This window comes from Varanus komodoensis, unplaced genomic scaffold, assembly GCF_004798865.1.
Source record: "Varanus komodoensis strain SLA01 unplaced genomic scaffold, ASM479886v1 scaffold69, whole genome shotgun sequence".
Taxonomy (NCBI): Eukaryota; Metazoa; Chordata; class Lepidosauria; order Squamata; family Varanidae; genus Varanus; species Varanus komodoensis.
In genome coordinates, this window is record NW_025336334.1 from 1,104,757 (window position 1) to 1,118,245 (window position 13,489).

Consider the following 13,489-nt stretch of genomic DNA (forward strand, 5'->3'; position numbering starts at 1 on the left):
AACACACTTAAGAGCCCACTATCGGGCCTATGCTGTGGCGGTGAGGGCGGCGAAAAAGAGATTTTTTTCCGCTTCCATGGCCTCCTCACAATGCCGTCCGGCGGAGCTCTTTCGAGTGGTGCAAGGCCTGGTTCGCCCAGGCCCGAAAGATCTGATTCCACCCTCAAAGGCCCGCTGTGACGACTTTGCCAGGCATTTCAGGGAGAAAATCGCTCAGATTCCTCACAAGCTGGATTCCACTATTGAGTCAGAGGTCTTAAGGGAGACACCAATGCTACCGTCTGGTCCAGAATTATTGGATGAATTTCAGTTACTGCGGCCCGATGATGTGGACAAGGTGCTTGGACGAGTACGTCCCACCACTTGCCTTTGGACCCTTGCCCGTCTTGGTTAATAAAGGATTCCAAGCACGGGATTGGAACCTGGATCTTGGAAGTGGTTAACGCTTCTCTGAAGGAGGGTCGGGTGCCTGCCCCTTTAAAGGAGGCGGTAGTCCGACCGGTCCTGAAGAAGGCGTCACTGGATCCAGAGATGGCCACTAATTATAGACCAGTGGCCAACATCCCGTTTCTGGGCAAGGTGTTAGAGCGAGTGGTGGCCGGACAACTCCAAGCACTCTTGGATGAAACTGATTATCTGGACCCATTTCAGTCCGGCTTCAGACCCGGGTACGGTACTGAATCTGCCTTGGTCGCCCTATACGATGACCTGTGCAGGGAGAAGGACAGGGGGAGTGCATCCCTGTTGGTTTTCCTGGACCTCTCAGCGGCTTTCGATACCATCGACCATGGTATCCTTCTGGATAGGCTTGCGGGATTGGGGGTCGGCACTGCTTTGCAGTGGTTCCACTCCTATCTCAATGGCCAATTCCAGAAGGTGGTGCTGGGGGACTATGGCTCTGCGCCATGGCAGCTATGCCATGGAGTACCGCAGGGGTCCATTTTGTCCCCTTTGCTGTTCAACATCTACATGAAACCGCTGGGAGAGGTCATCAGGAGGTGTGGGCTGCGGAGTCATCAGTACGCTGATGATCCCCAGCTCTACCTCTCGTTTTCCACTAATCCAGGTGAGGCAGTGGCTGTACTGAGCCGGTGCCTGGCCGAGGTAATGGGCTGGATGAGGGCCAATAAACTGAAGCTCAATCCAGACAAGACGGAGGTCCTGTTGGTAGGCAGTTCAGGCCTCGGAGAAGGTGAATTGAACCTTGTCCTGAACGGGGTTGCACTCCCTCCTAGGGATAAGGTCGGCAGCTTGGGAGTGCTCCTCGACCCGGAGCTTTCACTTGAAGCTCAGGTAACAGCAGCGGTGAGGAGCGCTTTCCTCCAGCTTCAGCTGATTCATCAGCTGTGACCCTATCTGCAGTACGACTGCCTCGCAACAGTGACTCATGCACTGGTGACTTCCCGTCTTGACTTCTGTAACACGCTCTACGTGGGGCTACCCTTGAAGACGGTCCGGATACTTCAATTGGTTCAAAATAGAGCTGCCAGGCTGCTGACGGGGACTGGACGTTATGTTCACATGACTCCAGTTCTCCGTCAGCTTCACTGGCTCCCCATTGAAGTCCGGGCCCAATTCAAGGTGTTGGTGATGACCTATAAAGCCCTAAACGGCTTGGGTCCTGGTTACCTGAAGGAGCACTTACATCCATATATGCCCAGCCGCCCCCTGAGATCAGCAGGAGAGGCCCTCCTCCGGGAGCCCTCAGTGAAGGAAATTAGGAGGGTGGTTACTCGGAGGAGGGCTTTCTCAGCGGTGGCGCCTAAGTTATGGAATGCGCTCCCCAGGGAGGTCCGCCTGGCGCCGTCATTATTTTTTGGCGCCAGGCGAAGAACTTTTTATTTAAGCAGCATTTTAATTGTTAATACTATTGAATTCTATTTGGCCAGGGCGGCTTATTTTATTCTAATGTATATATTTTAATTGTTATTGTTTTAATTTATTGTGTATTTTATTCTATGCTGTGAGCCGCCCCGAGGCTTCAGCAAGGGGCGGCATAGAAATGTTTTAATAAATAAATAAATAAATAAATAAATAAATAAATAAATATCACACATCACCGACTTGGTCTATTAACTTTCCAAGCTCTGGTTATAAGCTTAGAACATGCTTATAATTTTATTTATTAATTAAATTTCTATACTGCCAAAAGTTTTCTAAAGGTCCACAGTCACAGAGGTCTGTGAGTGTGTCTTAGCTAAACATACTTACAAGCCCCTTTCCAGAGCTACTACAAGGAAATATGACACAACTATTTGAATGAGAACATATGGCAGTGGGGGGGGGGGGTTATATGCTTGCACATTTCTTGTTCCACTTTAGCCCTACCTGTGTTGCAGATGACTGCCTGCATCAGGCACTTGTCTTCTTGACCAGCCCCCCAGTACTCATATCTCCATACCCACTATAGCATATGGCCCCTCCTGTCCTTAAACATTCTGGAATTTCCTCAGAGACCCTCTCTAATTTGCCTCTCATTGCTTTAGAGTATTATCTTTTCCTTACTTTCCTTCACACTTATTTCACCTGGTGACCTTCCTTCAGGTTCCTCTTTTTCAATCCAATTCCTCCCAACCCGTCCTTCAGTTTCTTTGTTATGTGTCTCTTCTCTTCCTTTCCTTCTGCAACCCCTTCCCAAACGTCAGTATCCTGTGAGTGCCAGCCTGACAGTTTTCTTTCCCCGCCAGCTATGCAGGACTGCAATCTGTTTAGAGCCCTGCTTGGGTGTTCACCACACACAGAATCTACACATGAGATGAATGCAGAAAGGCCATGCTGCTACTTCTGTGCGGCAATGGCCATGCCCATTAGACATCTGCACACTGTTGCAGCAATTCAGAAGGCCTGATCAATGTCACTCAGGATCTTGAGGCAAGGCCAAAAGTACAGTCCTGCTGCCCTCTTCTCCCCTTATGGGTTCCATGTTTGGAAAACACCAGAGGAAGGCTGCATTCTTCATGCAACTGAACTTTCTGAGTAAGTGCACCAGCTCACTGGGTCAGTGAAATATAATGCAAAAACAGAATTGTAAATATGGCATGTATACTCAGCAGTATACTACTCAGTATGAATTGGCAGGTATACTCAGCAGTAAATTCCACTGGGTTTGATGGTGCTTACTTCCTAGTAATCTGAGTTTAGGGTTGCAGTTTAAGATTTCAGATGCCCCTTCAAGCTTTACTTCAGCAGAAAGCAAGCAGTAACCCCATTCTAAATAGAGGGCTTATTTATTACTTATTTACATGTATTTACAGGCCGCCTATAATTGCCTTCCTAGGCAGCTTTAGAAGTGAAGTGGGTTTAGAAATGGAGTGCTCAGAATCTTGCTGTTAAGGGAAGCTTATCAAGATTTCTTAATGAGCAGCTTAATAGTGTTGGGAAAATTTGGATAAATCCTGTCTGAAAAGCATTACTCCTGTGTGCCTTTGCATTGTGGGATCAAATCCTGTCTTCCTTCTCAAAACCAAGCTGTCACTGTTTAAAATGGCATTCCCCCGCTCCTTCTCTCACCTTTAGCTGTGGGCTACAGTAGACAGGCCATTTTAGTCCAAATATACATTGTAAAATAGTCATTGTTGGAATTCAGTTTACAAGGAAGAATTTTTTTGATAGCCCAGAGGCTCCATGTGCCCTGGCCAATTCAGAATGTCTAGAGTCTAGATAAGAGTCTTGAGCTTATCATGCATAGTTTCTCAGTAGCTTGAATTTACATGTCTTAAGCAGACCTGGAGATGGGTTCAAGCTACTGAACTAAAGTGTCAATACAGGCAATTAGAAATATTGTAATCTCATTGTTACTGTGTGATTGAGTGATATTTCTTTATCTGTTCTGTATGTGATGACCTCAGAATCTTATTGTAATCTCTACATTCTGTCATCAATTGCCCTGTACCTGTATGTGACTGGGAGTGTATAAAAACTCTCTAGTTGTGTTGAAGCTTTGCAGCAGAGTTCATCTCTGCCTGCCCGGTAATGCATGCATTATCGTGAGTACCGCGGGAACCTTGGGGTAAATACAATAAAGACTCAGATGGTCTGGACGCTTGGTCTTTCCCATGAACCCGAGTTTTATTCCCAATTCTCAAATTGAGATTCCGGGATTCTGACAATGACAACCTTCTCTGAAAGACACTTTGCAGCCACCACCTATCTTGCACTGCACAAGAAAAACTGAAGGAAGGATGGGTTTATTAAAGTAGTAAGCTGCCTCAATTTTAGTCCACACAGACTAAATGTTAGCATACCTACATATTGGTATAAGTAAATAAATAAATCACATTTTTATACTGCCCACTAAATGAAACTTACTCAAGACCTGACAGCTGCCTGTTATAAACTAAGAATGCACCCCAGAATACTTTGTATTTAGTATTTGTATTTGTATTTAGATACTTTGTATCTAGTTCCGCCTGGCGCCGTCGTTATTTGTTTTTCGGCGCCAGGCGAAGACCTTTTTATTTAAGCAGTATTTTAAATGTTAATATTATTGAATTTTATTTGGCCAGGGCGGCTTGTTTTATAGTGTATGTTTTATATTATATATTTGTATTTTATTGTATATATTTTAAAATGTTATTTTAATCTTTTTGTTGTAAGCCGCCCCGAGGCTTCGGAGAATGGGGCGGCATAAAAATGTTTTAATAAATAAATAAATAAATAAATAAATAAATAATACTTCTGATAGGTGTGAAAGGATGATTTGAAACAAGGGAGTAAAGAGATTTACAAGGGTAACAAAGAAAATTACTTAGCCCAAAGGAGGGGAGGGGCTACAATCAGATAGCACAAGGTATGGGGAAACAGGCACGTAGGCAAGAAGGGCCAAATACTTCCTGATTGTTTGTTGACAAGCTAGGCAGAACAAAATGAGCCTATTGTAGCCCACCGAGGCAGGGCTGGATTGGGAAGAAGGGCTGGTGTTAAGGCAGCGCGGAGTAGGTGGGCGGAAAGAATGTAACTCTCAGTACCCTATTAGCCAATTAGGGGAAAGGAGGAGGGAAGAAGCGACCGGGAGCAGGGTTCAAAAGGGATGTGTGAACATGTGCTCAAGTGAACAGAAAAATGGGAAGGAAACCATTCCTTTCTGTTCCCTTCATTGCAATAGTTTTAAAAAGAACTCTCTGCGTGCCTGGAAAATTTTTCTCTTCCGATGGAAAGGAAAGAGTTATTATAACACTCCTCAAAATTCTTCTGCAGAGCGCAGGGACTGGCTGGCAAAGAACTTAGTGTGTGGAAAAGCTCTCTGAGGAAACATTTAAAAGGGCCCACCTTCATGGGAATATACATGACATAATGAGCTCCATTACTATTTCTGAATATTTAAATTCCAGTTTCAAATTGCTTAAATATTTGGTCCAGACTGGAAATAATAATAATATCTTCTCAGATAAAAAATCCTTGTGGGCCAAGTTCCAATTCTCAATAAGAGCAATGCATTTTTTTGCTTTGATATTCTATTCAATATATTCTACAGGTTATGTACTAATTTTCTATAGATGTATAATTTCCATTATTTTCTACTTTAAGATTTTGCTATGTTGACTACAATTACTGTATTTAATCACATGAATGTTGGATTTTTTTTTCAAGTTATCTAAAGCAGAGCATGTGCAGCAGATGGCTTAATGCTAAAGACATGCTGTCGCAAGACTTCCTTAAGGAATAAGAAAAGAAACTGAAGAGCAATGGGGTAGAAAATAGTTTAATGATGAATCACTGCAAGGAAATAAACCATACAGGCAAGTCACTTTGAATCCAAGGCAGTATTCACCTGAGTCTTAAACTACCTATATGAGAAGAGAAATACAGGAGTATAAAGTATACTAAAATAGACAGCTTGCATTCTGTAAGCATACACAAGCATTTCTAACTGTTTCTAAACAAAACCAACTACCCCATTTATTCTGACCTGTATGTGGTGAATCCTATGGCACTGCTAACAAGTCTGCAACACTAATTTGGATTATAACCAAAAACCAGTGTAGCATAGTGTAGTGCAGTGGTGTGGTTATGCAGATAAAAGATCAATGGGTTGAACACTGTTATGCTGATTTTTTTCATTTTGCCTACCTTTAGGAAGGAATATACCTTGAATTGTCTGTACTCGCTGAGAGCTGAAAGCATTCTTATGTTGATTAAAATCTCCTGGCGGGGGCAGAATTTCAGCCAGAACAAAGGTTTTTCATATGCAGTATTTTTCTTGCTTGAAGCGCCTTTGTCCAGGGTTAAACATAACCCTGAATATCACTAATGCTAGGCTTTTTTTGTTAATATGTTATGTTAGTCCTGCAGTTGTCCAACCCATCATGACCCCATGGACAACATTCCTCCAGGCCTTCCTGTCCTCCACCATCCCCTGGAGTCCACTTAAGCTCACATCAACTGCTTCAGTGACTCCATCTAGCCACCTCATTCTCTGCTGCCCCCTTCTTCTTTTGCCATCTATTGTTCCCAGCATTAGGGTCTTCTCCAGTGAGTCCTTCCTTCTCAGGATGTTAATTCATTTTAATATCATACTACCCGGGACTAAAAGAACTGCTACTCTATCAGTGAATCCTAAATATCTTTCTAGGTGGGTTGTCAAGCTGATAAGCTGAAATACATGGCTGATGAGTTGCACCTAGTATGGAAGATTACAAGTTGTACAGGCCTGAATAAAATCAATATATGATCAAAGATACATTGATTGTGGTCACAGCCAATTTCTAATTCCTCTGTTGATCTAATAAAAAACCATAAAAGGCAACATAGGAAATCTCTGGGTAGTAATAAGGTTAAGATTGAGAACCTAAGTAAGAAAATAATTATATAATGGCTATTTTCATCTTCATTTCAGTCTTGTCAAACAGGCTTTTTCACCTGAAATCAGCCAGTAATCATGAGAGTAAGCAAGTTACAGAAATATGAAACAACTGTTCTTAGTAGTATTAAGGTTCATAGCTAAAACTAAGAGGGAAACAAAAGATACTACTAGAACAATATTACCTTGTCCAGAGTTTTTCAAATTCTTTTGGGTTCATGGGAATGCCACATCTATAGAGGACGTCCTTCAGATCCTTTTTCAGAATTATACCATTTCCATTGATATCATATTCATGAAAATGCTGAAATGCAAGATGTCTTTAAGGACAAGGTCAGTATATTTAAAAACAAAATGAACACTGCTTCTATGAAGCACAGCAATGATAGGCGCTATCAAAAAACAGCAGCATGTCTGAGGGTGTGTAGGCAGAGTATACCACTTGGCCGTCATTTCCTGGCTCACTGGAAATACTAGATAATACTAGAAGCAAGAGGGAAAACTGGCCTGGGCAATACAGTGCAGCTTTCCTGGTGTGTCTTTCTGGTGTAGTCATTATTTAACAGAATTCAACATTACACATGTATGGGATAGGCTTGCAGTGCCTGAGACCCAGCTTGAACCTTAAAGCAATAATTCCTAAATGGAGTCCTGGAATCCATGAAACTAGAAAACTAGCTAGTGTGCCATACAATTAAACGATTAAATATATTAGGTGTGATTAGATCCTTAGCACCTTCAAGTAGAGGCACTGTAGAAATGCCCACTATCACCTCAGCAGAGACTGCCTGCAGACCTGCAACAGTTTATCATTTTAATCTAGTTTATATGGTGAATGCACTGTGCTGTGTAGCATTGGCCAAAGCTGCGGCTGCCCACAATATTCTTCTCTCCAGAATGCTTTTGGACTCTGCTACATCAGGACTGAGAGGTATTCTGGGAAAAAGGAGATGGCAGGCAGCTGCAGCCTTGGCTGATGCTATACAACACGTACCCCTCCTCAACAGAAGTGAGTTGTGGTGGCATTTTTGTTCCTGCCACCTGGTAAGGTCGCTGGAAGGCACTTTGGCCAGAGTCTCCTTAAACCTGACCCAGGCTGCCTGGTGTAACTTTCCATGAGTCACTGCTCTGGGTTTACCTCCTTCCAATCAAGAGGTATTGTAACCCAGGCATAAACATAATGATGTGGACCAGTGAGACTGGATAACCCATGGGTCCTCAAACTAAGGCCCGGGGGCCAGCTCTGGCCTGCCATGCCCATTTGGACCCACCGCGCCCATGTGCGCGCCCGCCGCCCTCACCCCATGCACAGGTAGGCAGCGGTTTGCTCGCTCATGTGCCTGCCTCGCCTCACCGCATGCGCCTGCCTACCCACGCCTCGCCTCACCTCACGTCCCAGCCCCACCTCAGTGCATGTGCACGCATGCATGCACCGCCCCTGCCCCCTCACTGATCCGCATGCACTGCCATCACCTCCTTTCTGGCCCGCAGCTAGCACCGGCACCATTCAACTGGCCCCCTGCTGAAAAAGTTTGAGGACCCCTGGGATAACCCTTTCGGGTTATAAGAGATTGCAGTGCACCCTGCAGGTTTATAACATCTATGAGAAGTGTTGAAATACTGCCTTACTCCAAGCATTACACCTTTTCTGCAGAAGCAGTACCTAAAACATATTTACATATTAACTATGAGGTAACTATAGTGTGTGTGCACGTATGTATGTGGGAGAGAGAGCACGGGGAGGGTCATCTTCTACATTTTTAATAGCTGAAAAGCTGAGCAGCTTCAAATCAAATATTGTAATAAATTATTTAAAAACTCACCACTTGTTTTGATCAGCTGTGAGCTATTTATTTAATGTAGCTAAAATGCTTGTGTGTTTTTTTAAAATTATACCATCAAAGACAAACTCTTTATGAAGCCCTGAAAAGCTATTTAGGAAGACATATTTGCTTAAAGGCTACATGAAGCTTACCATGGCTAGGTCATTCCATCTGCTTTGCGCTTTTATAGTAAGATAGTAATGAGCTTGTTCACAAGCAAGGTCCGCATCCGCTACTATCTGTTTAGGTCTCAGAAAGAAAGAAAGAATTATGATAACTAACTGTAGTTTCCTTTTAATGGGATCATTAATTTCCTGCCAGGTTTGTTTGTTTGTTTCCTTTTTATATTTTGTACAGATAACTTTAAAGATACATCTCAAATATCTGCATACAAATGAATTCCTTATAAGTATTGCCACCACTCTCCAGCTGCATGGTCTCTTCAAAACTCCTGTTAATCCCTGCTATTATTTGCAGATTGGTCAAATTGCTTAATTGCAGCATAGATATGAGGAGAAAATATTTATAAATCAAAGCAGTAACATAAAAGACAAGATCCAAACCAGTTCTGAGAAATTATTACAAATTTTCACTGAAAAGTTAGGTTAGCAGTAACTGTTTTTTAAATGGGAAACAGAGTAGTGTTCCATTTTGAGTGCAAATTAAACAACTGAGCACTATCCAGCAAAAGTGGATGAGTGCATTTAGGGCGGGGAGCAAGACCCTTCTTGGGGTCCCAACTGTGCAGCTGAAGCCAATGTGCACACAGATAATAACACACTGCCTCTTTTGTGAGTCACAGAAACAGAAACAGAGCGAGTCAGAAGGGGCCTCCTGGGCCATCTAGTCTGACCCCCCAGCTCCAGCCAGCTCCACTCATGACATGCCCACCATGTGCATATCTAGCCTATTCCTGAACACCCTCACCAATGGGGCCTCAACCACCTCCTGTGGAAGCCCATTCCATACCCTCGGGGTCCTAACTGTCAGGAAGTACTTCCTAGCATCTAAATTGAACCTTGTTCAGTTTCAACACTCAAGGGTTCTGGGACAAGAGTAAGAGAGCATGTGCAGCCCTGTTGCCCCCTCTCAGATGTTCATCATACATGTAACGATGGCTTTAGTTATGACTTGAAGTCCTGCGCCTGGAAAGTCCATGGGATGAAGGGTTAAACTAGGTAAGGCACACCCTTACAGCAAAGTGAAGTATCTTGAGTGTCCAGAGGAGGGAAGGTGAAGCAGCTTATCTGCATGCTGTCTGATCACAGGCTCTTGAGACTGCTTTTCAATAAATAACAGGATTTTTTTTCTAAATTTAGTAGAAAGAGGCACATGACTACATGTGTCACATCTAGTTTTTCATTTACCGTATTTTTCACTCTATAAGACGCACTTTTCCCCCCTCAAAAGGGGAAATGTCTGTGAGTCTTATAGAGCAAATGTGTGTGTGACCGACGCCCGGGACACTGCCAGCCTGCCTGCATCACATGGCACCACCTGGCTGGCACGCGCTCAGTGCACGCTGCTCTGCCTCCCCCCTCCGGCGCAGGTGAGAGCTGTGTGGAGGAGGAGGAGCCGCGGGCTTTAACCTGCCGGCTGCACAGAGAGACGGACTGCTCACCCCCACCGCCTGGGAAGACCTGCTGCAGCGCCGTCCAGAAGACCACCGCCGGCATGCTGCTGGCCCGGCTGCACCACACCTGGCTGGCATGCGCTCAGCGCGCCCTGCTCCACCCCCCTCCTCCGGCGCAGGTGAGAGCTGTTAATCACAGGTTGGTGTGTGTTTTCAAATGGCAACCCGTCTTTTAATGAAGCCCATGGGGAAGTGATGGGGAATGTGCCTGTGATTATCAGGAAGCTTTCCATGGATCCCTCCTCTAAAAACTAGGTGTGTCTTATGGTCAGGTGCGTCTTATAGAACGAAAAATACGGTACTCATAAATAGGCAGGAGATCACACTGAAAGCAACTGAATGGTGCATAGTTGTGACTGATAGAAGTCCAACCGATTTTAATGAAACCAACCACCATCCTAAACTATAAGTGGACTGAGATAGAAGAAATCTGGGCTTCACACTTCAGAGAGTACACTGAGGGGTAATGTTTGTATTGTTCCCTCCATATAAAAAGCAAACAGACTTACTTCAAATGTAATAAATTCATTTATCTGTGAGAATCATCCCTTGAATGTTTAGTCAGAAGCAAGTCCTTACTCTTAATAAGGTGAATGATATTGTAGCTCCAATTTAGGCCTCTCCTCAATTACTACACAAGGAACTTTTAAAAAATGTGAGACAATTAAAGAATTGCTCCCCCTCCTCATCTGCAGTCGGAAGCAGTACCATCTCTAATTGTACCAGCGCAATATGCCACCTTATTCTTTATTTAGGGTATAATGACTTTTAAGGGCATGTTTAGAATGAAAAAGAAATCCTACACACAGCATTCTTCAGCCAGCATTGCTTGTTTACAGGGCTCTTTTTCTGCCTAAATTTGCATAGGATTGTGCTCTACATGCTTTTATTTAAGATTTGCAGCCTGTTCTCTGCTATGGGGTCATAAGACATTGTAACAGCTTTTTAAGATATGTATTTCTTTCCTCAACTTAAAAGAACTTTTGCTAGGTTGTGCCCAGAGAATCAATCCCCCACAACACTCACAGGGTTGTTGTTGTGGGGATAAGATGGAGGAGGAGAATGATGTAAGCTGCCTTGAGCCCTTTGTAGGAAAAAGGCAGGATATAAATCGGGGGGAAAAAAAATTACAGCTTAACATTTATGAACAGGATGACAGGCTAACTATATCATTTCAAGAGAGCTTGCAATCCTCCACAAAAAAAAAAAAAAAAAAAAAAAAACTACTAAGACTCGGGAGCATATATGCTTACCACAACAATCCTGAATCATGAAAAATTTCAAGTTGCTTTTAATCTAAGCAATACTTTGTAATTTCTTTTAAACTACTTCTAACCCACTTCTATGGTGAAATGGATAACAAATGAAATCTACACCTTTCCCACTGTAAGTTACTCATAGATTGACCATGACATTTAATTTCTGAGACACCGAATTGGTATATTTATTCTTTTTCAATTCTTTTTGATAGTGAGAAACTTTTTTTAATTGACACAACATATGGGAATGTGTGTGTGCATCTATATGTTTGTGGTGAAGAAAAGAAAGACAAATAGAGAAAGAGAGGAAGGGAGAGTCCGTGCTTTTAATTATATTACAATTTCAGTGGTGCCTTTCTCAAAGCAGTCTACACAATAAATATGCAACAAAGAAAGAACAACATACTAATCAAAGTGTCGCAATAAAACTAAAAAAGATAGCCAGCATCAACAGGAAACTATCTGGGGGAGCAATTGCGCAACAAGACAAGTCAATGTTCATTTGTTTTCTAAAAGAAAGAGAACAAGAGCCATACAGGTCTTTGGGGACAGTGGCAGAAGTGACTTTCACCAGTGATATAGTCCACTAGTCCAGCATAACTGTGGATCCCCAGTTAGACTCACATCGAGACACTAACCAAAATCAGATTTGCTTAGTTTCACCAAGACTGTTACATCACATACCTTGGGGGTTATGTCTACTAAAATGCCTTCTAAAGCTTAAAAATGCAGAGACTCCTTAAAGGTGGATCTGTCACTTCAAAATGGAAGCACCCACCCAGCATAGTAATAGGTAAGAATCCTTTATAACTAGTGCTGCACCAAAGCATGTTCAAATTTGTGACCGTGTGAGCTCATATAGCAAATAAATGGTAAAACTGCATGTAGCAACTTTGGTTTTCTTATTCTGATATAAAGATTTGGAAGAATTCATTTGGCAAGTTGACAGAACAGAGGGGACACTGTGGCATTAGGTGGTCATCAACATCAGGCATAGTAGCCATATAAGAGAGCCATGCACTAATTACCTACAATGCAGTGAGCTGTATTTTATATTAATTTATACTGAACATTTTCCTATCAACTTTCTTCTTTCACCTTAAAATGGTAACAGGGGACAAAGCTAGGCAATTTATTCTGTTAGGTACTTTTAAATTCAAAATGAATTAATTTACAATTAATCTTGTTCATATAGATAAATAATGCACCCCAGTTACTGTAATGGCAGCAGAGACAGTATTTAATTGCTTTCTCTTCATTTTCATGAATATTTTTCACAATTCACATAATTTAAAACTATACGGTTCTCACATTAGGTACTGTTCAGAACTAAAGCTGAAATGCTAGCAGGACTGGCCAAGACTTTTTGATGCCTGTTCTGGAACAGCAAATGCCTCCCATCTCAAGTCAAAGTGCACAGTACCCAAAGTTGGCAGTTGTTCTGGCACCTGAGGCAAACACTTACTGCCTCTCTTTCTCCCTGCCAAATAACAGATGCAACAATAACAGATGTCTATCACTAACAATTTGCTGTTCTTTCATGATATCCAAACTCAGCTTCCTTGAGGCAGCCTCACTTTACCCAATTGTAGGGCTGGACCTGAATACTGATTTTTAGTGAAGAGACAACCCCTTTGTATACATTTTAGCAGTCACGTGGGAAGGTTTTTTCTTTCTTTTCATAATTCTGAATATACAGTAGACCTGCTGCATGTCTCCTCCAATTTTAAGCATACTGGCTATTAGCAACTTCAGATGTAGCAAAAAGGGAGACCACAGGTTTCATAATTAACTTCCAATTCTCATTGTCTGATCTTCATTGTTCCCTCTGAAAATCACGGCTGAACATTTCACTGGGGGAAATGCCCAACATCATTTTGGAATGTGACTGAGAATTAAGCACAAGTCCCATTCACCTGCTTAGTGTCACATCTGAAACTGCCTTGAATACACTGAAGAATAGTAGATCTTATTC

The 13,489-nt window shown here is 42.7% G+C and overlaps 1 protein-coding gene across 1 annotated transcript in view; it reads right to left on the reverse strand.

Moving 5' to 3' along the window:
• EFCAB6 (EF-hand calcium binding domain 6) overlaps window positions 1–13,489 on the reverse strand; it is a 174,833-nt gene that overhangs the window by 55,946 nt on the left and 105,398 nt on the right. The window contains 2 exon segments of the mRNA XM_044450904.1: window positions 6,985–7,103; window positions 8,775–8,871. Of these exon segments, the coding sequence (XP_044306839.1) occupies window positions 6,985–7,103; window positions 8,775–8,871 (216 nt within the window).